This window comes from Oryctolagus cuniculus, chromosome 2 (genome assembly GCF_051225735.1).
Source record: "Oryctolagus cuniculus isolate XC-2025 breed Fujian yellow rabbit chromosome 2, ASM5122573v1, whole genome shotgun sequence".
NCBI lineage: Eukaryota > Metazoa > Chordata > Mammalia > Lagomorpha > Leporidae > Oryctolagus > Oryctolagus cuniculus.
Window position 1 is genome coordinate 168,831,796 of NC_142868.1, and position 24,868 is coordinate 168,856,663.

Here is a 24,868-nt window from a genome sequence, read left to right on the forward strand (position 1 = left end):
TGTTTTAGTAATAAAATACCTGGATAAAATAGGTCTTTGAATTGTGTATTCTTGTGAATTAACCAAGAGGAAAATGTGTAGTGATTAAAATTGGTCTTTGGGGGACAGGCATTTGGCCTAGTGGCTAAGGAGCCCGTGCTCCCTATCAGAGTCCTGGATTCTAAACCTGATTCCAGCTTCCTGCTAATGTAAGCCCTGGGAGAAGGCAGTGAAGTAATTGGATTCCTGCCACCCAAGGAGGAAGCCTGCATCCAGTTCTTTGCCGCCAGCTTCAGGTCAGGCCTACCACCAGCCCAGCCCCAACTGTCCCAAGCACCTGGGGAGTGAACCAGTGTATGAGAGTTCTGTCCCTCTCCCCCTGTCCTGCCCCCTCCCTCCCTCCATGTCTGAAATAAAATCTAATTTTTTTAATTGTCATTTTTGGAACCCAACTCCCTGGGTTCTAATTCCATACTAGATTCACTGTTCCTCAGTCTTCTCATCTGTATAATTGGGTAGAAATAGCATCTACGTCATAGAGTATTTGTGCAGGTTGTAAGTAATTTGCATAGAACAGTGTTACTGTGTTACTAATTCATTTCATTACATTGACCTTATTCATCATTTGAAATGTAATACAGTCACTGAAAGTTCACATAGGGGTGATGCAAGACAGAAAAGTCAACCCAGTATATACACAGAAATCAACATGGACATGGATTTATCTATGGATATGTAAATTTGTATATAAATATATAGATATATGTTTATTGCTTACAGCAATAAATGTAGACCTAAGAGGATTTTGTTGTTACTGTTTTTAAAAGCTGTGTTGTTCAACAGTCGACATTTTATCTTTCTTCTCTCCACCAGGCAGAAGTAGAGTACTTTGTTCCCTGTCTTGTTCCACAGCTCTTCCTAACCATTGTGGTATTCACGTGAATTAGGAGGGAAAAGATAACACCGTATTCGAGACTACGAGATGTTCCTTCAGCTGGATTGTACAGCATCATATTTCAGTTATTTACTTGGAGATGATGAAAACAGTACATTGGATAAGATCCCTTTCCATAAATATCTTTAATTCAACTGAAGAAAACACAGACCCATTAACAGAAATAACGTGTGAAACCTGGAAAAAATCCATAGGACTGAACCAAACAAAAATAACATCCAATATTTTTAAGTGGATTTAAAATTAGTTGATGGAAATAAACCTTTGACATCCTGGGTAAATTGGGATTATATAAACTATGAGAACAATGTCCTTTAAACTTGATTAAGGTGAGTCAATCTTATTTTCCAGGTGCGACATAACAGTGCAAGTCAATCCATAAATAATTTAAGTCACTTCAACTATAATGGAAAAGTACGAAAAATTAGCTAAGATTGGAGAAGGATCCTACGGGGTTGTATTCAAATGTAGAAATAAATCTTCTGGACAGATAGTTGCAATTAAAAAATTTGTGGAATCTGAAGATGATCCTGTTGTGAAGAAAATCGCGCTAAGAGAAATTCGTATGTTGAAAGTGAGTTAACATTCCCTGTATATCCATAATGAGGCATTGGGTGAAATATATGTGTTAAAATTACCAAGAATTATAAGGAATGTGCATTTTTTACGTTGGACTCAAGTTCCTTGGTGTCAGTGACTTTGGGAAATGAGATGATCAATCACTTTGGACTTTTTGATTACTCCCATGTTTTTCTGATATATTTATGAGGATGGTTGTGGATGGTTAAAATACTTCCATTCTGGTTGGTAAATATCCATGCTGTCCTAGGTCCCCCTCCCTAACCATGGCCCTTCTCTGAAATCTCTCAATGCATTTCTCCCACCTACCAGCAACTGCAAAAGCAGCCCCTGGCACAGAGGGCCCCACAGGGCTGTGTCACTGCCCTCAGAAGCATTGACATTGATTGTTCCCTGCCTGCAACGTACTGGCTCCAGAGATAGAGCGGATGTCACTCGCAGTGACGTAAACCTTGTTTCCATAAAGGTTTTTATGATCGTTTTTACCCTGATAGGATTTGATATATAATATCCCATGAAAAAAAATTTTAGAACCATATGGCCTAGGGCAGTGTTTCTCAAATGTTCGTGTGCATAGGAATCCGCTGGGCATCTTGAAATGCAGGTTCTGAGATGGGAGGTCTGGGAGAGGCTTTAGATCCTGAGATTTCTGCCGGATCGTAAGAACCTGTGATTGCAAGAACACACAGCCCGCCTTGTGAAGTGGATGAAGGAGGATAATAACCATTATGTCACATATCCTTTTCAAATATCATTTGTAGCATCTTTCTTCACCAAATTTGTGTAAAATACAATTTGATAGTTTTCAAAAACACGACCATCAGGATAAAAAGCACATCACTGTCATTTCTTGGCCAGCAGAGGGCGCCAGTCAGCCAGCCAGCTCTAGAGCCCTTCCCTGGCAAGCTACAGGGTTGGTCTGAACCCTGCAGTGTTGTTCTCAAATAAAAACAATGCGTTTTCCTGCCTCTGCCTCCTCTTCCCAGGTCTTCAGATAGAATCAGTGCTCAGGTAGAACCTTCTGGGTTATAAGTACCCCAATAAGAGCATGAGCTTTTAGGTAAAAAGTGGCCACATTTCCCCTCAGCATGGTCTCTGCTCTCCCAGACAGCACATCTGTGTGTTGCATCCACACGTGCCCTAAACACATTCCTTCCCTAATAAATTCACCTTCCATTCTGCACAGGCTCGTATTATTTTAAATTGTATTTGTTTCCCTCTCCTTACTACCTGTTTTCCTTCAGGCAAGTCCATTTTTCTGGGCTAACTGAACTTGCTTGCAAAGATGTAAATTGCTGGTCTTCCCAAAGATGGGAGATTTAACCGGGGGAAACCTTGACATTGCATCAAGCGATAGCATCTGTGCATCCCTCGCTCCCCTGAGCGGAGCACTCTGCACTTCATTCTGTGGCTTTGCCCTAGCACAAGCAGCTGGCTCTTGCATATGACCTGTGTCTTCTGCCCTTTAAGCCTGTAGGGCACAAAGAAATCGTTTGGTGCACTGGGCATATTTCTAAAATTAAATGGATTTTCTTTTCCCAAACTGATGAGCAAGAGGCACACAGTTGTAGGGTTTTTTTTTTTTTTTTTTTTTTAATTTTGGTCAAGCCATGCTTACAGATACTGAGGTAGCAACATGCAGTGGAAGGCCCTGCACTTGAGACCCTGTACTGGGCCTACATGGTACTGACTGAGTTTGTGCTGTAGGCAAAGTACTGTGTCCTCTCTCCTTATAAATCTTTCTGTGTAAATGGTACAGAGTTTGGAAAGTTGATTTGTCTGCTCTCCTGGGAAAACAGGATGCATTATAAATAGGAGTGATTATATACCCTGGTTTGCTTGGAACAGTCCTGGTTTATAGTTTTTGGCCCGGAGGACTCTCTGGTTAAGCATGCCCTTTCAGAAGTGTGGTAGCATGTTTGTTAGGTTATATGAATATGGTCTCCCTAGTTACAGGCAGGGTGACCATGTGTGCAGTTTGTTGGGACAGTTCTGGTTTTTATGTTATGCTGGTTTGGGTGATAAATTATATAGTCACAGTAGAGGCGGATTATCTGACTTAATCAATGTTTTCCCTTTGGCTTCAATACTAAACAGAGGCTGCCTTGTGCACTGCTTCAGTCTGGGAATATAATTTAACACATAAAGCATCTACACTTTGGGGACAGCACTGTGGCAGAGTAGACTAAGCCTCCACCTGCAATGCCAGCATCCCATATGGGCGCAGGTTTGAGTCCCAGCTGCTCCACTTCTGATCCAGCTCCCTACTAATGCTCATGGGAAAGGAGTGGAAGATGGCCCCAGTGCTTGGGCCCCTGTGCTTACATGGGAGACCTCAAAGAAGCTCCTGGGTTTGGATCCGCCTAGCTCTGGCCTTTGCGGCCATGTGGGGAGTGAATCAGCAGATGGAAGTCCTTTCCGTTTGAATCTCCTTCTCTCAGTCTGTAACTCTGCTTCTCAAATAAATAAATAAAATCTTTAAAACACACACACACACACACACACAAGAAAGAACAACAGAATCAAAATTCTGAGCTGAAAATACAGTAAGGTTAAAAGCACAAGCTTTCTGAGGAGACTTTTTTTTTTTTTGACAGGCAGAGTTAGAGAGAGAGAGAGATAGAGAGAAAGGTCTTCCTTCTGATGGTTCACCCCCCAAATGGCCGCTACGGCTGGTGCTGCGCTGATCTGAAGCCAGGAGCCAGGTGCTTCCTCCTGGTCTCCCATGCGGGTGCAGGGTCCAAGCACTTGGGCCATCCTCCACTGCCTTCCCGGGCCACAGCAGAGAGCTGGACTGGAAGAGGGGCAACTGGGACAGAATCTGGCACCCCAACCAGGACTAGAACCCGGGGTGCCGGCGCTGCAGGCAGAGGATTAGCCTAGTGAGCTGCGGTGCCAGCCGAGGAAACTTCTTAGAATAAGTAGTTTAATCATATTTGAAAGTTGTGAGTTAGTGTGCAGGGTCTTCAAAAAGTTCATGGAAATACACATTATGAGAAAGCTCTTCATGGATTTCAAAAATTGTTTGCATCTATATAAATTTATATTTATATTTATTTATTTGAAAGGCAAAATTCAAAAGAAGGAGAGACAGAGACGTTCCATCCTCTGGTTCACTTCCTCAGATGGTCACAACGACCAGGGCTGGGCCAGGCTGAAGCCAGGAGCCAAGAGCTTCTTCTGTGTCTCCCATGTGGGTGCAGGGGCCCACACACTTGATCCGCCTTATGCTACTTTCCCAAGCACATCAGCAGGGAGCTGGATCAGAAGTGGAGCAGTGGGACTTGAGCCAGTGCCCACATGGGATGCCAGCACTGTGGGCCACAGTTTAATCCACTGAGCCACAGTACCAGCTCTATAAACTTATCCCTTAATCCCATTTTCCCATATTGCTTAGAGCCAACACCAGAATCCAGACTGAGTCTAAATCTAGCTGACCAAAAACAAAAAACAAACCTGTAAAATGAAAGAAATAAACCCAGCTGACATTTATAGTAAATTCTTGGCAGCATGTAAGCTAATTGGGTATTGATTATTTTCATAATCTTTTTCTCAATAATTCCATTTCCTGAGGGTTTTTTATTAAAATTTATTTAATAAATAAGAGAGAGAAAGGAAGAGACAGAGAGAGGTCTTCCATCCGCTGGTTCACTCACCAAATGGCCCAAACAACTGGGGCTGGGCCAGGCAGAAGCCAGGATCCGGGAACTCCATCTGAATCTCCCACAAGGGTGTAGAGGCCCAGTCATTTGGGCCAAATTCTGCTGCTTTCCCAGGTGCATTACCAGGGGGCTGGATTAGAAGTGGAGCAGCCAGGACTCAAACCTGCACCCATATGCAGGTGGCAGCTTAACCCACTGCACCATAATACCAGCTCCTGCTTCAATTTTTTATTCAGGTTATTTTATAAATTGGATATTTAGCGTTTACATAAAATGCTCACAGTATGTTTGATCTCAGTGGTTGTATTGTAACGTGTATATTCTATTTGCTGTCATCAGAGATATTCAGGCACTTTCATTACCATCAATTATGGCTGCATTAGATGAAAACTCTGTCTATGACTTACTAAGAGCAGTTTCTCTTCTGAGTGTAATCAAATTATACACAAGAGATGCACACAGCAAGGTCTTGAAGTTGTGAAAAGCGTGGGGAGGAACTGTTACTGGAAACAGATCATTAAACCTTGTATTTCAATTCCTTTGCAGCAATTAAAACACCAAAACCTTGTGAACCTCATTGAGGTGTTCAGGAGGAAAAGGAAAATGCATTTAGTTTTTGAATACTGTGATCACACACTTTTAAATGAGCTGGAAAGAAACCCAAATGGGTAAGTTTTCGAGAAACTTAAGATCTGTGTGGCCAGTTCTCCGTTTCATTACATAGTAGAATTCTCTATGGCAAATTTCAAATGCACAGCCATTCGCATTGTCTACCCAGATAGCTACCCATCTCTGAACTCAGGATGTGCTCAAAGGGAGAACAGATACTAACCTAGAAGAAATATAAGTGGAAAGACAAATGTATCACAAATATACATCACCGTGCTTTTTGAGGCTGACATACTGGATTATGAAAGCTCAAGGAATGACCCCTGCTTTGACATTAGGAAATGTAGTTGTATAATTCACTAATAAATTAAAGGATAAAAAAGTACACACAACTGATAAAATTTGAAATGTTGATAAATTCAGTGTCCTTTCCTGATTATTAAAAAAAAAAAAAAGCATGGTGAGCACAGTATTAAATGTGTGTTAATTTGTAAACTAGTTTATACATTAATATAGCCAAACACACCCACCCTCATCCCCCAAGTCAACGTGCAAACCCCTGCTGGCTCATGATAAAGTTGGAATATGAATTAATATACCATCTAACTGTCTTCATATTAAGTTTTTCTTTAAAAGTAACATGCATACATACATCCATTAGAAAATAAGCGGCATTCAAAGTTTTCAGTTTTACTTAGCATTCTGTTGTATTCGTATTCCATTCATGAATATTTACCTGGGATGTTAGTCTTTTTAACAGCACACTTTTGAATGGGCTATATGCATATTGCACCATTGTATAGATAAACTAACATGTACATAACCAAATTTTTACTATTGGAAGATTAGGTACTTTTTTTGTTAAAATATAGTATGGTGTGTTGAACACTCTTATGTATAGTTTTTTACCCCTATCTGATTGTTTTCTTATTATACATTTCTCTGAGTGGAATTTATTTATTTATTTGAGAGGCAGAATTACTGAGAATGGGAGAGGGAGAGACAGAGAAGAGGTTCTCCATGTGCTAGTCCACTTCCCAAATGACCACAACAGCCAGAACTGGGCCTTTCTGAAGCCAGGAGCCAGGAGCTTCTTCCAGGTCTTCCATGAAGGTGCAGAGGGGCACCCCAAGCACTTGGGCCATCTTCCACTACTTTCCCAGGCCATCAGCAAGGAGTTGGATCGAAAGTGGAGCAGCTGGGGTTTGAACTGGCACCCATATGGGATGCGGGTACCATAGGCGGAGGCTTAGCCTACTGCAACACCAGCCCCTCTAAATGGAATTTCTTAGTCAAATGATGAAAACAGTTTAAAAATTGTTGATATATATTGCCAAATTTCCCTCCTAACTATACTATCTCTAGCCATGAATGAGAGGGTCTGATTCCTTGATTGTTGATAATACTGGGTATATTGGTTTTATAAAAAATCTGTCCAAATTTAATAGATGAGAAATAGTACCTTATTTTAAATTTATTTAATTTATTTGATTAATGGGAGAGAGAGAACATTCACTGTTCTCTACCTTTTTTTTTTTTAGAAGATTTATTTATTTATTTGCAAGTCAGAGTTACAGAGAGAGAAGAGAGGCAGAGAGAGAGAGAGAGGTTTTCTATCCAATGGTTCAGTTTCCAGGTGGCCACAATGGCCGGAGCTGCGCCAATCCGAAGCCAGGAGCTTCTTCCTGGTCTCCCACATGGGTGCAGGGACGCAAGGACTTGGGCCATCTTCTACTGCTTTCCCAGGCCATAGCAGAGAGCTGGATGGGAAGTGGAGCAGTCAGGTCTTGAACTGGCACCCATATGGGATGCTGGCGCTTCAGGCAAGGGCATTAACCCGCTGTGCCACAGTGCCGGTCCCCCTCCTTAACTTTTTAATGATTTGTTTTTTCCATGTGCCCTAGAATGTAAGCTCCAACTTCTGTTGGCCCTGGGGAATCAGGGAAGATTCTACAGAGAAGGTGACATTTGGGCTAAACCTTTGAAATGGGGAGAAGTTGGCTAGATGGACAATCTGGGAGGAGTGCCCAGGCCACTCCAACGTTCAAGATGTAGTTAACACCCCCAGAGCATCTGTGAGCAGTCCAGTCTGAATTGCTTGACTGTGTTATTCTTCAGTCTTGAACTGGGATGCCTTGTTTCTGTTTTAAGGCCTTCATCATTCCTTTAGTGTTTCTCAGTGTCAGTATTTAATCCCCTGTACCTGTAGTCTAAGATCCCACCCAGCGTTCCGATCCTGCATGGATAGGACAGTGTGCTGCATCCCTGCCAGTCCCCCTAAGGGTCGAAATCCATTTCCCTGCCTTCCCAGCCCTATCATCCTAATCTGGGTCACCAGCTCTCACCTGGGTTGTTGAATGACTTTCCTAACCAGCCTTCCCGTCTCCACATTGCCCCCAGAAATCCATTCTCCGTGTTTTGTCAGTTCCTTGCTTCATTCTTTCCAGGGCTTTAGATTTAGAGTGAAACCCTAATTCCTGACCAAGATCTGGATCCATAAGGCCGTCCAGGGTTCAGCCTACTCCAGGCGTCCACGTTTTTCACTCAGGCTTCAGCCACGCTGGCCTCCGTGATGGTTTTCCCACACTCCCAGCTCTCTCTTCCCTCAGGGCCTGTTGCTATCCTTTTGTGGCTGTACAGAGGTCTCAACTCCATCTACTGGCCTCATCTGATCGCAAGCCCTCTTCTCCTGAACCTCTGTGGGTGATAAAACCCAAGCATATTTGTGGAGTTGATTACTTTTTTTTTTTTTAAAGATTATTTATTTAAAAGGCAGAGCAACAAAGAGAAAGGGATGGAGACACAGAGGTCTTCCATCTGCTGATTCACTCCTCACGTGGCTGCAACAGCCAGGGGTGGGCCAGGCTGGAACAAGGAGCCAGGAGCCCCATCCTGGTCTCCCACTTCTTCCCCGCTGCTTTGGTGGGGAGCTGGATTAGAAGCAGAGCAGCCGGGACTCGAGCCAGCTCTCCAGTGTGGATGCTGACATCGCAAGCGGCAGCTTAGCCTGCTGCACCACAGGGCCAGCACTAGTCACAGTTTTAAACGTGAGGAAAATTGAAAGTACAGAGATCTTAAATAATTTGCCCAAGGTTGAAATCCAGGAAGCAGAACAGCTGGGATTCAAACTCTGTCAGCTCCCATAAGTGCTCAAATTGCTGTCACACTATTCTTTCTGCCTCTTGCATTAAAAAGAAACATTTTAAACAATGTTGGTTCAGGTTGGGCTTTAGGTACAAAGGAAAGGGCAAAATTATGTTAGTATTCAGTACAGAAAATGGACATTTCAAGTGTAAAGGGATTTTTGTGTTGTTTTCTTAAGAGTCAGAGAGAGAGTGAGCACACTTCTATCCGCTGGCTCACTCCCCAAATACCTGCAACAGCCAAGGCTGGACAGGGGTAGGAGTGGTCCAGGGCTGAGCTGGGTCTGAAGCCAGGAGCCAAGATCACATTCAGGTCTCTCATGTAGGTGGCGGAATCCCAGTTACTGAAGTCATCACCACTGCCCACCAGGGCCTGCCTTAGTTGGAAGCTGGAGTCAGGAACCAAGCCAGAAGTCAAACTCGGGCAGTCCAGTGTGGGAGCCAGGCATCTTGACTGCCAGGCTAAGTGTCCACTCTCATGGAAGAGAGACAGGATTGAGAATTGGGTGCTTCTACAACAGTTAGAAAAGTCAAAGTCAAGGGTCGTGCCAGACCCCTGATGTCAAGGGTGTGCCACTATAATTGTGATCCGAGATCAGGAAGCTTTTCTGAGAAAAATACCTCCCCTCGGTGCTTTCTGCTTCTCTGCATACAGTCCGGCCTCACGTGGTTGTTCATTGTAGCTGTGCCTTTAGTCTTCATGGACTGTCCCATGGTAAAACCAGCTACATCTGTATAAGTTCAAAAATGATCTAAATATATGATTTAAAATCCAAAAATGACAAAGTACAAATATGAATGAGAGATATGTTTGAAGTATTACAAAATTACAAATTTTTGCAATTAAAAAAATCCTTATAGTAGACATTTAGTAAAAGAAACCCTTGGAAAATACGCAAACAGCCCCATCCCCGTCGAGGGGGCTGGAAAACAACCCACAGAGAGGAATGTTTGCAGCATATGTAACAGACCCTGATAAAATCAGAGCCTCTGTAAGTCAAGAAACAAGTGAACAGCCCAGTCAAACAATGAATGGTGGCACACAAGAGAAGAACCACGGTGTCCAGTGGTCTTGTAGAAATTAATAACCACTGAAGAGTAATGAATTACAGCTAATAACCAAAACAAGACATCTTTTTATTTTAACCAGATTGGCAAACCTAAATGTTGGCAAGACAGTGAGGAGCTAGGGACTTAGACACACAGATGTTAGGTGGGAGTGTAAGTGGGTATAACCTTCCCCAGAGAGGACAGTTTGGCAGTGTGTAAATGTGAAAGCATCGTCATGGGACAGAGATGGGAGGGATAGGAAAGCACCAACAGCGAAGTTAGAGAGAATGTAGCTGCTGTACCTTAGGAGAGATGGTCACATAAAGCAGAATTCTCCTGACAGATGCAGAGTTCCCAGGTCCCCAGTTCTCCAGTGGAAAATACACAGCGTGGCAATTCTGCCCGGACATGAGGCTCACAGCCTCCGATTCTTACAGGACCTTCATTCTCCCTGGCTGGTGTTTGCTCAAGCCTGCCTATACACCAGGTGTACATAACTGTTAGAAAATAACTCCAGCACATGCTTGAGTGTTTACCATGAACATGAACTAGGTGAATTCAACCACCCTCTTCCAATTATACCTTTTGCCCTGCAAAAAGTCTCTACCTCACGTTTATCACTGCAGGATCAAAATATAACATATACCTACCATTGAGTTTTAAAAATCCCACTTCTGAGTTTATCTTAATGAAATAATTGTACAACTGCAATAAGGTGGATGATTACAGATATTGATGGAAGTGTTTCTAGAAACCTGGCTACTCATCAATGAGGACTAAGTAAATTAAGACACAGCCACATAATGAGATTCTCAACAGCCACTGAAATACATGTGTCCCTGTTAGTATTCATTCCTGTATGCATCAAATATTTCATAAAGGGAGACTGCGCTGTGGTGTAGCGGGTAAAGCTGCTGCCTACAGTGCCAGCATCTCATATGGGTGCCACTTTGAGTCCTGGCTGTTCCATTTCCAATCCAGCTTTCTGCTGTGGCCTGGGAAAGCAGTGCAAGATGGCTCAGGTCCTTGGGCCCCGGTACCCACGTGGAAGACCCGGAAGAAGCTCCAGGCTCCTGGCTTGAGATTGGCACAACTCCAGCCATTGCGGCCATTTGGGGAATGAACCAGCAGATGGAAGATGTCTCTCTCTCTGCCTCTCTATAATTCTGCCTTTCAAATAAATAAATAAATCTTTAAAAAAGTGTATTTTAGAAAGACTCAGAGGGTAAACTGCAGAGGATCAATGGGTGGTTAGGCAGGTGTCAGAAGACTACATGAGCTAACTTTTTATACTTGAAAAATTTAGAACCATATGAATGCATTTATTTTAAGGGTAAAAAGTAAATGAAGAGGGGCTGGCATTATGGCTCAGCTCAGCAGGTTAGGCCACTACCTGAGATGCTGGCTTCCCATTTCAGAGCAGCAGTCTGAGTACCATGCTCCTGTCTGATCCAATTCCTGCTAATGCCTGGGAAAGCAGTAGAAGATGGCCCAAGTACTTGGGCCCCTGCACCCATGTAGGAGACACAGATAAAGTTCTGGGCTCCTGGCTTCAGCCTGATCCAGCTCTAGCTATTGCAGCCATTAGGGAGAGAACCAGTAGATGGAAGATATCTTTCTGTCTCTCTGTGTTACTCTTCTTTTCAAATAACTCTTTAAAAAAGAAAAAAAGTAAAGAGAAAGAATAAACAGAGATGCCTGAATGTACAGCTGCCATAAATGACTGATTATTTTGGGGTAGCAAGATTTTTACTCCTCACTTTTCACTTGTTTGTGTTTTTGTGATAAGCATGTATCATTTTACATTTGTAAACATTCAAATTATGAAAGAAAATCACATAGCTATAATGATGTTAGTAAAGCAATTTCTGTTAAAACTTTTTTATCTTTTTTTTTTTTGACAGGCAGAGTTAGACAGTGAGAGAGAGAAAGGTCTTCCTTTTTCTGTTGGCTCACCCCCCAAATGGCTGCTACGACCGGTGCGCTGCACTGATCTGAAGCCAGGAGCCAGGTGCTTCCTCCTGGTCTCCCATGCGGGTGCAGGGCCCAAGCACTTGGGCCATCCTCCACTGCCTTTCCGGGCCACAGCAGAGAGCTGGACTGGAAGAGGAGCAACTGGGACAGAATCTGGCACCCCAACCAGGACTAGAACCCGGGGTGCTGGAGCCGCAGGCTAAGGATTAGCCTAGTGAGCCATGGCATTGGCCCTCTGTTAAAACTTTTAAAAAAGATGATTTATTCAAGAGGTTGAGTGACTGGGGCCAGCACTGTGATGCAGCGGGTTAAAGCCCTGGGCTGAAGCACTGGCTTCCCATATGAGCACCGGTTCTAGTCCTGGCTGCTTCTCTTCCGATCCAGTTCTCCGTTGTGGCCTGGGAAAGCAGTACAAAATGGCCCAAGTCCTTGTTCTGCACCTGCGTGGGAGACCCAGAAGAAGCTCCTGACTTTGGACTGGCTGAGCTCCAGCCGTTGAAATCATTTGGGGAGTGAACTAGCGGATGGAAGACCTCTCTGTGTGTCTCTACCTCTCTCTGTAACTCTGTCTTTCAAATAAATAAATCTTAAAAAAAAAAAAAAAAAGAGGTCGAGTGACAGAGAAGGAAACATGGAGAGAGATCGTCCATCCCCTGATTCACTCCCCAAATGGCAGCAACAGCCATGGCTGGGCCAGATTGAAGCCTGGAGTCCTGTACTCCAAGACTTGGACCATCTTCTGCTGCTTCCCCAGGTGCATTAACAGGGAACTGGATCAGAAGTGGAGCAGCTGGGTCTCAAACCACACTCCAATATGGGCTACCAGCATTGTAAGCAGCAGCTTAACCGCTGTACCACAACACCAGCCAGCCCCGTTAAAACCTTTTTAAAGACACCTAGGGCCCTCCTTTGCTTGGTGTTCTTTGACCCCGACAAGCCCCGCCCCACTCCTCTGCAGTTCCCAGCCCTTGCCCCTAGCGCTTTATTACAGGAATTTTCATTCTCCTTTTTACTTCCCCCACAGCGTTACCGATGGAGTGATCAAAAGTGTGCTGTGGCAGACACTTCAGGCTCTTAATTTCTGCCATAAACATAACGTAAGTAACGTTTTCTAAGGTGCTGATTAATTTCTTTGTGGTGACTCTTTTATTTATTTTTTTTTAAAGATTTGTTTATCTATTTGAAAAGCAGAGTTACAGAGAGAAGGAGAGCCAGAGAGAGAGATTTTCTATCCACTGGTTCACTCCCCAAAGGCCACAACAGCCCTAGCTGGGCCAGGCTGAAGCCAGGAGCCAGGAGATTCTTCCAGGTTTCCCACGTGGATGCAGGGGCCCATGCACCTGGGCTGTTCTCCACTGCTTTCCCAGGACCATTAGCAGGAAGCTGGGTGGGAAGTGGAGCAGCCAGGACTTGAACCAGCACCCATATGAGATGCTGGCACCACAGACAGGAGCTTAACCCATTATGCCACAGCCCCAGCCCCCAAGGTGACTCTTTTCTTCCAGAGAACTTGGAGGTTCTCCTGGGAGAACTAAAGACAGAGTGTGGGGGTGAAGAGGTATAAAGAACCAGAGTAGCAAAGCAAAAGAAAATTCCAGAATATGAGGGAAAGTGCGTTATTTAAGGCCCTTTTCCAGGTTCTGTAAGAACCAAATTACTAATTCTTTGTGAATTAGAAGTCGGTGTAAACTTAATGTCTCCTGCTATAGAACTAATGATTGCCATGATTATTTTAAATTAAAGTAAGTTTTCAGGAGATCAGGTCAAAACCATGGTACTCGGTTTTTTAAATTATGCCTCCTAAGTCTGTTACTCCGTCACAGTCTCCCCCGCCCCACAGGGAAGGGAGCAATGTTTTACTTTTCCATGTGTTTTGCAGCGGTGAGGAACGTCTGGCCCACAGGCCATCCAAAGCCCAGAAAACCATCTGGTCTGGCCCGCAGGCAGGCATTCACAGGCAGGGCATGCATCAGAATCACTGGGCACTTGCTAGCCCCTGCCCGCCCCACGCCCGAGTTTCTTATTTAATAAGTAGGTCAGGGAGGGCCCAGGAATCTGCATTTCTGACATTTCCAGATGCTGAAGCTGCTGACCCAAAAACCACACTTTGTACGCTGCTGGCTCTTGTAAGTGATTGGCTGGGTGCTTCCCAGCTGTAATGCAACTCGGTCTTTCACCTGTGTTTCCTGGAAGTTGTTATGTAGAGACATGATCATATTCCGACTCCCACTTGTTGTTTGCAGACGGTGCTTCATATGTGGTGCTGTGTTCTTGTCGCACCATGAGGCGTCCACTGGCTGGTTGTCCCACTTTTGGTCATGTTACAGTTGACTCGTAGGCCCCAGAGATAACTGGTTCGATCCCCTCCATGATCCATTTCCCTGTCCACCTTGTTGCCTGATGGTTTTAGCATGCGGTGATGATGATTGTCTGTATCCAGGATTTCATGAGGATAAAAGATAGCCATTTTCTAATTATATTATTCCTTCTGCATTTATTAGTTGAAATTGTATGGAAAAGAACTTACCCTCTTGGACTCTGGTGACTGTAAAATAGAATAAGATAAATGGGTGATGATTTCCTTTATTTGTCACTACTCGGGGTGGTGAGCTGCATGCCAGCAACCTCCCCCAGTGAACTGCTAGGGACTGGGGGAGGGAGGGACATCACTATAAACATGAATTTTGTGTACTGGAAGTTTCCAGGTCTTTGCAGTCATTGTTCCCTATGATGCTGAAATTGTCCCATTAATTAGGCCAGTGAGAGCTTCTTCAAGTTGGCTCCTGGGTGCTTTAAAAAACTATCTCAAAACTGGCCGCCGCCACGGCTCACTAGGCTAATCCTCCGCCTTGCGGCGCCGGCACACCGGGTTCTAGTCCCGGTCGGGGCACCGGATTCTGTCCCGGTTGCCCCTCTTCCAGGCCAGCTCTCTGCTGTGGCCAGGGAGTGCAGTGGAGGATGGCCCAAGTGCTTGGGCCCTGCACCCCATGGGAGACCAGGAGAAGCACCTGGCTCCTGCCATTGGATCAGCGCAGTGTGCTGGCCGCAACGCGTTGGCCTCAGCGGCCATTGGAGGGTGAACCAATGGCAAAGGAAGACCTTTCTCTCTGTCTCTCTCTCTCACTGTCCACTCTGCCTGTAAAAAAAAAAAAAAAAACTATCTCAAAACCTTCTGAGTTGGTGGCTAGGCAGGAACAGCGCCGAGGCAGGGATGCAGACTGCCATCTGGTCAGTTTTGATGCCAGCAGGGTGTCTACCATAATAGCCTAGGGTTGCTGAAAAAGAAAGTACAAGATCATGAAACTACATTTCAGGCCTTAAGCAAAGCTTTATTGAGTTTTAAGGAAGTTAGTAAAGTTTTTGTTAGAATAAATCAAAAACTTCTTTGAAAAAAATTATTTTTTTATTTGAAAGGCAGAATTACAAGAGAGGCAGAGGTAGAAGCAGAGAGAGAGAAAGATCTTCCATCCACTGATTCACTTCCCAACTGGCCACAATGGCCAGAGCTGGGCCCATCTGAAGCCGGGAGCTTCTTCCGGGTCTCCCACATGGGTGCAGGGGCCCCAGCACGTGGGCCATTTTCTGCTGCTTTCTCAGGCCATATCAGGGAGCTGGATCACAAGTTCACGATCCAGGGCCCATGTGGGATGCTGGTACTGTAGGCAGCAGCTTTATCATCTACGCACAGCACCAGCCCCAAAAGCTTCTTTTTTTCCCCTAATAATGTTCAGGGACATTGTTCACAGCATATATAAACCTGTTTTTCATGGTGCAAATTGACTGTCACATACTTGGTAAACATGATGCTGAATTGAATCCATATCTCTATTGCTTTCTGCAGAGATAGTTGCTATAGAAGTATCAGAGTTCACATGTGATTCCAAAAGTTTTGTTGTTCGGGGTGGGGGTGGGGACAGAACTTCTATCTCCTAATTCATTACCCAGATGCCCATAATAGCCAGAGCTAGGTCAGGCAGAAGCCAGGAGCCAGAAATTCCTTCCAGGTCTTCCACGTGGGTGGCAGGAACCCAGATACTGGAGCCACCACCACTGGCTACCAGACCCATTAGCAAGAAACTAGATTAGAAACGCGAGCACCCCAGTATGAGATGCCGGCAGCATGAGCTACAATAACATAATGCACTGTACTGCAACACCAGCCCTGCTCAAAGAGTTTTATGGCTAATTAAAATGGGAGAAACTTAGGCTGGGGGAATGCGAGCAGGGAGACTATAACCTTCACATGACGAGCACAAGATGTCACCTATCAGAGGCACAGAAATACAGCTGAAAGAATGCACGCAGTCCCACCAAGCAGAGTGGTGAAGGATGGTCAGTAGTGGAACCCATCGGGGACACGGGGTGGCAAAAGCGTTCTGATAAAAAAGAGTCATTGACCCAGTCTCCATGTAGCCAATCAATAAATTATCTGCCATATCAAGCTTAGCCTACACTGAGGTGGAATGGCCAGTAAGTTTGTTTTACTTAAGGGAGAAGCATGAACGGTGATGGCAGGATGCCCTGGGTAGTACTGTTGTATACCACATTTCAAATGAGCCTTGACCACTCTGCCACACAGGAGAGCCACCTGTGACTGACACTTCACTTACCAACACAGCACTTCTGACACCACTTGGTTTCAGGGATTTTTGCTGATACAGCAAATTTCCTGAAAGTCAATGAAAATGAGTGTAAAATATATGTTGGCAAACAGCATAAGATAAAGGTGCTGCTAGGGGCCGGTGTTGTGGCACAGAGGGTTAACACCCTGGCTTGAAGCGCTGGCATCCCATATGGGCGCCGGTTCAGGACCTGGCTGTTCCTCTTCCACTCTAGCTCTCTGTTGTGGCCTGGGAGGGCAGTGGAGGGTGGCCCAAGTCCTTGGGCCCCTGCACCCACATGGGAGACCCAGGGAAAGCTCCTGGCTCCTGGCTTCGGATTGGTGCAGCTCTGGCCGTTGTGGCCATCTGGGGAGTGAACCAGCAGATGGAAGACCTCTCGCTCTCTCTCTCTGCCTTTCTCTGTAACTCTTTCAAATAAATAAAATAATCTTAAAAAAAAAAAAAAAGGTGCTGCTACAGGGCAGTAGGGAAAGGATGAATTCAAAAATTGGTGCTGACAACTGGTCATCTCTGAAAAATAAGAATCAAAAAAAAAAAAAAGAATAAATTAGACCTCATTTTCCCAGCTATTCTAAATGGATTAGGGTTTAAATATGGAAAAAAAAAACCTATAAAATATTTAGAATCTAGATGAATATGATCTTGGGAATTAAAATAAGAAGAATAAGTCATGCAGGAAAATACTGATAAACCTTGACACTTTAATGCACTTTGCGGTACACCCCCAGTACCTCCAACTACACATATCATTCAGTTTGCTGAATCAGTAACTCTGGCTTACTGAGAGATACTACTGAGAACATAAAAAGAGAAGCCAAAAACTGGGGGAAAGATATTTTTAGCATATATAATACATTTAAGCTATGTCAAAAGTCCTTCCTACTATTAGAATTTGTTAGGAACTTCTTTGTTAGACATCTTTATTTCTCTGTTCAGGAAAAGGGGTATCCTGCAAAGACGCTTTAGGGGTTCTGCAAACATGATTCACGTTTAATAGGTAACGATCTGTTTTGAATTATTTTATGAAACTACAATCTAAAAAATATGCATACAACCAAATGTCTTTTCTATTGAAAGTTAGTATAACACAGACTACTGGTACACCAACTTGTGGATGCCTCAGGGTTTTGTTGTTGTTGTTGTTGTTTTAAGATTTATTTTATTTGAAAGGCAGAGTTACAGAGAGAGGTAGAGCCACAGAGAGAGGTCTTCCATCTGCTTCTTCACCCCCCAAATGGCCGCAGTGGCCGAAGCTGAGCTGATCCAAAGCCAGGAGCCAGGAGGTTTTTCCGTGTTTCCCACGCAGGTGCAGGGGCCCAAACACTTAGGCCATCTTCACTGCTTTCTCAGGCCATTGCAGAGAGCTGGATCAGAAGAGGAGCAGCCAGGACTGGAACTGGTGCCCATTTGGGATGCTGGAACTGCTGGCACTGCTGGCCAGGGCTTTAACCCACTGTGCCACAGCGCCAGCCCTGGAAGCTTCAAGCTAAACTTCTTCATTTCTGTACACATATTTAAGCTTCTTTTAATGTGCAGGTATGCCAGAGATGAGATGTCAGTGCTCTGCACTGGTCCTTTGCGGGGGGGGGCACTGTAACTGCACATGTGTGTGACATTTAATACAATTCCAAACAAGCTCAGAAGAATTGTCTTGGTGGATGTTCTTTTGACTGTCCAATCAGCTACTGAGTAATAACCAAGCAAACCTGTGGTATTTGCAAACCTTTTCATTGTCACCTCTATTAACTTTATGAAAATCTATAGTATTTTCTAAAATATTTTTGTGAACTATAAAAAAGTTTGCTTATGTTCATCTACTTGAAAAGTAAAGCCACAAAGAGAGAGAGTGGTCTTCCATCCATTGGCTAACTCCTCAGAAGCTCCCCAGTCCTAGGCCTGACTTCAGAATTCCATCTGGGTCTCCTGTGTAGGTGGCAGGGACCCAAGCATTTACACCATCATCTGTTGCCTCCCAGGATGCATTAGCAAGAACCTGGATGGGAAGTGGAGCAGCCAGGACTTGAACCCTTGAGCCAGCACTCCGGTATGGAATGCAGGTATCCCAAGCAGCAACTGTAATGCTACAACATCCACTCCACTCTGCTCATGGTTAATGGAACCCTTATGACACTCTCAAAGAACAGAAAAGACGAATGTGTCTCAGTGGTCACTGAAGACTCACATCTTGCAACCTATGGAGACCATGGGCGCCTTATTTTATGCAGAGTCTTGATCCTACTCAAGACAGTGAATGAAGGTTAAAGCAGTAAGGGATTAAGGCCTTGCTACTCGAAGTGTTGTTCATAGAGAACACTGGGAGCTTGTTAGAATCTCGGGCCCACCCACGTCTACTGAGTCAGATTGTTCATTTGAACAATATCTCCTGGTGATCCATATGCACATTAAATTTGGAGAAGCACTGGACTTCAGAAGATAGTCCTCATTTTGTTTGCTTTTTCTCTGTGAGATCACTAGAGTGAAATAACTAACATGATCCACTTAACAGCTTAATGAACCCATGGATGTTGAATGATCAGAGAAAGAAGTCTGCCCCCTAAAGGCAGAACTTCAGTGGTGTCTGAGATTTGTGAGGGTCAAGCTGCAACACCCATCAGCCCCGTGTTGCTCGTCCCGCCATGATTCTCAGGTCTCTCTTCTCTCTGGCTGCTGGGTACATGTATACCCCTCAAATGCAAAGAAAACAACCCTCTGACATCACAGAAAGCTATTTTTGTAACATGGTAAGTTTATTTAATTTTTTTGAAAGGCAGAGTCACAGAGCGAGAGAGAGAGAGAAAGCTTCTATCCACTGGTTCACTCCCCAAATGACCATAATGAGCAGGACTGGGCCAGGCTGAAGCCAGGAGCCAGGAATTTCATCCAGGTCTCCCTCATGAGTGCAGGGAACTGAGTACCTGGGCCATCTTCAGCTGCAGGGAGCTGGATCGGAAGCAGAGCAGCCATGCCCATATGAGATGCCGGCATCACAGGTGGTAACTTAACCCGCTGTGCCACAGTGCTGGCCCCAGAAAATTATTTACTGTTTAGTCAGAGCATATAAAAAGCAATTTCTCATGTGAAAGTTGTAAGGGATGATTCTTGAAGTTGGAGCTCATATTTAAAATACCACAAATACCTCTTCTTGAAGCCAGTTTGAGAGCCAATAAAAGTGAGACTGAGCAGTGTTTGCCAGTAGCTATGTATGAAGCGCAACTTTATTAATATTCTTCTTTACTGCAACTTGCATGTTTCTTGTTTGGTGTAAAATAAGCATTGCAGAGTTGCTTTGCATGTGGTTTTCCAGTGAGAAAATGAGTGCTGTGTGTCTAAGCATGGTTGGTCTCCCATGCTCTGAGTCTTACTATTCCAACTATTTTTTTTTTTTTTTTTGACAGGCAGAGTGGACAGTGAGAGAGAGAGACAGAGAGAAAGGTCTTCCTTTGCCGTTGGTTCACCCTCCAATGGCCGCCGCGGCCAGCGCGCTGCGGCTGGCGCACCGCGCTGATCCGATGGCAGGAGCCAGGAGCCAGGTGCTTTTCCTGGTCTCCCATGGGGTGCAGGGCCCAAGCACCTGGGCCATCCTCCACTGCACGCCCTGGCCACAGCAGAGAGCTGGCCTGGAAGAGGGGCAACCGGGACAGAATCCGGCGCCCCAACCAGAACTAGAACCCGGTGTGCCGGCGCCGCTAGGCGGAGGATTAGCCTAGTGAGCCGCGGCGCCGGCCAATTCCAACTATTTTTATTCCCTTTTTTTGTTCTACACTATTCTAGCCTTCATCAATAACTTCCGTTATCTTCACCTACAGTAACAAATGTGCCTATTTGGTACATATCAATATTACATTCGCCTTTATAATTTTTAGTTCTAAAGAAGTTCTGTAGGTTTCATAAGGACTTGCATTAGACCCAAAAATATACTGACAAATATCAATGTATGTCCATTTATTTGTTATGCCATGCAAAATCTAGAAATTTTAGAATTTGATACAAACTCATTTGAAGAACATAACCTGTTCTAATGGAATTGCCAATTCTTATAAGTATTGCTTATAAGCATTATAATCTTTTTAATTATACTTTTTTTAAATGATTTTATGTATTTATTTGAGAGGCAGAGTTACAAAGAGAGGGAAAGATAAAACAAAAGGTCTTCTATCCACTGCTTCACTCCCCAAATGTCCATAACAGCCAGAGCTGACCTGATTCGAAGCCAGGAGCCAGGTTTCCCACATGGGTGCAGGGGCCCAAGCACCTGGGCCATCTTCCACTGCTCTACTCAGGCCATAAGCAGAGAGCTGGATCAGAAGAGGAGCAGCTGGTACTTGAACTGGTGCCCATATGGGATGCCAGCATTGTAGGCAGAGCCTTAGGCTACTAAACCACAGCATTGGCCCCAAATTATACTTTTTTAAAATTAATATTTAAGGCCTTAAGATTCTTAAGAGGCCTACAGATGTTTCTTCTTTTTTTTAAAGATATATTTATTTATTTGAAAGTCAGAGTTACACAGAGAGAGGAGAGGCAGAGAGAGAGAGAGGTCTTCCATCCGATGGTTCACTCCCCCCAAAAAAAAAAAAAAATTGGCCGCAATAGCCAGAACTGTGCCAATCCGAAGCCAGGAGCTTCTTCTGGGTCTCCCATGCAGGTGCAGGGGCCCAAGGACTTGGGCCATCTTCTACTGCTATCCCAGGCCACAGCAGAGAGCTAGATCAGAAGTGGAGCAGCCGGTTCTCGAAATGGTGTCCATATGGGATGCCGGCGCTTCAAGCCAGGGCATTAACCTGCTGCGCCACAGCCCCGGCCCCCAGATGTTTCTTCTAACTGCTGCTCATACTCATTGTGAAAGAGTTGACAGTAATTGACACTACATAGACACAGGCTTCTGATACCAGTGCCTAAAATGAACTTAGGCTTTCAGCCGTTTTCTTCCTTGATAGCTTTGATAGAAGCAAAGAAATTTTTTTTTTAATTTTTTTGACAGGTAGAGTTATAGACACTGAGAGAGAGAGAGAGAGACAGAGAGAAAGGTCTTCCTTCTGTTGGTTCACTCCCCAAATGGCTGCTACAGCCGGCGCTGCACCGATCTAAAGCCAAGAGCCAGGTGCTTCCTCCTGGTCTCCCACATGGGTGCAGGGCCCAAGCACTTGGGCCATCCTCCACTGCACTCCCTGGCCACAGCAGAGAGCTGGACTGAAAGAGGAGCAACCGGGACTAGAACCCGGCGCCCATATGGGATGCCGGTGCCAAAGGCAGAGAATTCACCAAGTGAGCCACGGCGCCGGCCCCAAAGCAAATTATTTCAGAATTGTCGTTTTGATAGGGCTACTTGCAGGGGAGGGATTGATGACTGGAAGTGGCACTTGCTCCATAGGTCTGATAGTGGCCTCCTGCAACCCCAGGACTGTTGCAAGGATGAAACAATGGATGTGAAAGTGCTTTCAAAAGGCCAGAGCTCTGTGGGAGGGTCAACAGTAGAAGGAGACTATTATTTTTATCTTTGGGGGGGTGTAGATAAACTGGAAAGATAGCCTCCTGCAGAGCAGGGCATAAGCTGTGTCTGCACAGTAGCAGCCGCGCTCTCGGAAAGCCATTCCTGGGACGAGCACACTCAGCCTGCCTTCATCTGTGCCGCCAGCTCTGCCCTCCTGTGTCCAGCCAGGAGCATCCGCTGGGGGCGGGGTCCTTGCGATGCTGCAGCAGGTTGCAAGTTCGTTATGAGTAAGCCAAGAGCAGAGCTTGCCTGTGAGGAGAGTTTCTCCTAGGGGGGTCCTGCTCTGCTCCCCAGTGTGTGGCCATCCCAGGGTGCCAGGTTAGCCTCTTGTTGGGGGAGTCAGAGTGATACACCCCCTCCCCCAGCTGCTGAGGGCCTGGAATCTGACTAGCAGGTGACCGCCCACCCAGCACAGTTCTGCCTTGAGTCTGTCATCCTGGCCCACAATTAGCAGAGCTCCGTCTCCGTATCCCAATGGGGATGATGAGTCACAGGGTCCCTTCTCATTGGAGTGAATTTTGGCTTTTGTTGTCATTTAAATGTTTCTCCAGCTTCTCCAATCTGCAGTAGTTACTTCACCTGAATCCTGATTCTTAATTGACAGCAATTCTTATTCAGGCACAGCGAGTCCCATCTCATTTAGGGTTTTATCTCTTAGCGTTTAAACAAGATCCAATGAAAACCAAAAGAAATGATTGTGTGATCCTTCTCACCATAAAAAAATCAGACACAATTTTCATGTACAACAATGTTTTAAGTGTCTTCAATAATATAGTAACATTTTGATGTATTTTTTCCTTATGGTATGACAAGATTTACAAGTGAATTCCCAATTTAAGCTCTTTTAGAAAAATGAAGCTCATTTGTTTTTATCTCACAGGCCATGTTTATCAAACATTTAAGCAGGTAGTTAACGTTTAATTCTTTGTCATTTTGACGGCTCAGGAAAATAATCGGATGTTGTCTTACAGTGTATTCACAGAGATGTAAAACCTGAAAATATCCTAATCACTAAGCAAGGAATAATCAAGATCTGTGACTTCGGGTTTGCACGAATTCTGAGTGAGTAGCAGTCTTTTTCTTTTCTTTTTTAAAAATTAGCTTTATCCAATTCTGACGATTATAAGCTGACGTAGTTTAAATTCCTACTTTAGATATTGAATGTTTGCTAAGTATTGTGTTGTTGTTATTCAGACAGGAAAATCTCACTTTAGACTTTTAGTCAGCGCATTACTTGCACTTCAACCCCACTCCCTTCTAGAATTTATTGGATGGCGCCTTTGTGTACTGTGCGCCACAGGAGTGGGGAAGAATTACAAGATGCATTTCCGATCTCCATGCACTTACCATCCAAAGTGCAAGAAACGAGAGAATAAAACAAGATAGTTGGCAGGAGGAAAGTACTCAAGGGAAGACGCAGCCGATTCCCTGGAGGGACATGTCCGTGAGGGTGAGAGTGGCTGACAAAAGCTTCATGGAGCTGACGAGACTAGAAGGGTGAACTAGAGATGACGGAGAAGATGCAGAGACCATGCTGAGAAAGAGGAAACCTTCCCAGGCAGGGAGGGGCTGAAAGGAAATGGGGACCAGTAATGGTTTCCCGTGAGTCTAGACCTGTGCAGCTAGCAAATCCGTGTACTGGCCACATACACCTTGCTCTGTCGGCGTGTACACAGTCAGTCTGCTGCTACAGCCCACACCCAGGTGACTGGACAATGGCAAGAACAAAAACTGATGACGTCTCTCTGAGGTTGCGGTGCAAGGTGTAGTACAAGAATGGGACCCTAATGATAACTGGGCCCTGTGCCAGGTGGCTGAAAAGAGAAATCCACAGACGCCAGAAGACTCTCTGTGAATTATGAACCCAGTTCTGTGGTGTGTCCGTATCATGAAATAAGAGGCATGCGTCAGAATGGACGCTGACAGGATTTTTAGTGGTACCAGAAAATGTTTAGGAGGGGATAGTGGAAAGGGAGAGCTAGCACTTCTGTGTGCAGTGTAACCTGAGCTATGCAGGGAACACAGGGAAGGTGGCTGGGCAGTAACCCTCTGCTTAGGAAGTGAGGTGGTGAACAGTCTTTTTTTTTTTTTTTTTTTTTTTGGACAGGCAGAGTGGACAGTGAGAGAGAGAGAGAGAGAGAGAGAGAGAAAGGTTTTCCTTTACCATTGGTTCACCCTCCAATGGCCGCTGCGGCCGGCACACTGCGCTCATCTGAAGCCAGGAGCCAGGTGCTTCTCCTGGTCCCCCCTGGGGTGCAGGGCCCAAGCACTTGGGCCATCCTCCACTGCACTCCCTGGCCACAGCAGAGAGCTGGCCTGGAAGAGGGGCAACCGGGACAGAATCCGGCGCCCCGACCGGGACTAGAACCCGGTGTGCCAGCACCACAAGCGGAGGATTAGCCTAGTGAGCCGCAGCGCCTGGCCGGTGAACAGTCTTTCAGTCCCACGCGTCTGATACAGGCAGTGTCAAAGATTGGGGTTTTTTTCCTCCCTGGAAATTCATTTCCTACTACCAAAATACCCAATTTGGTACCAAATGGAAATGAAAAAAAAATCCTACATATATTTGTCATTACATTAAGAACACAGAAGAAACATTCTATATAAAACTTATCTCATAAATGGTCCTTTAGGGGATTTTTCCTCATCGACTGGCAAGCAGTTGAAAGGATTTATGTTTTATTTTTTCATGAATGGATATTCTTGCTCTCCTGCTGAGTCTTCCTGTGGTCATTCTGTGAATGAAGAACCTTAGAACTGAGTTCAGTACTTGGATCATTTGTCTCAGAAGTTTTGATAGCATG

The 24,868-nt window shown here is 44.9% G+C and overlaps 1 protein-coding gene across 3 annotated transcripts in view; it reads left to right on the forward strand.

Moving 5' to 3' along the window:
* CDKL4 (cyclin dependent kinase like 4) overlaps positions 1-24,868 on the forward strand; it is a 52,666-nt gene that overhangs the window by 9,427 nt on the left and 18,371 nt on the right. For all 3 annotated transcript variants that reach the window (XM_089326509.1, XM_070069209.2, XM_002709908.6), the window contains 4 exons: positions 1,286-1,508; positions 5,722-5,843; positions 12,976-13,048; positions 23,036-23,126. In XM_089326509.1, the coding sequence (XP_089182635.1) occupies positions 1,341-1,508; positions 5,722-5,843; positions 12,976-13,048; positions 23,036-23,126 (454 nt within the window). In that variant the 5' untranslated portion in view covers positions 1,286-1,340. The remainder of the gene's footprint in view (positions 1-1,285; positions 1,509-5,721; positions 5,844-12,975; positions 13,049-23,035; positions 23,127-24,868) is intronic.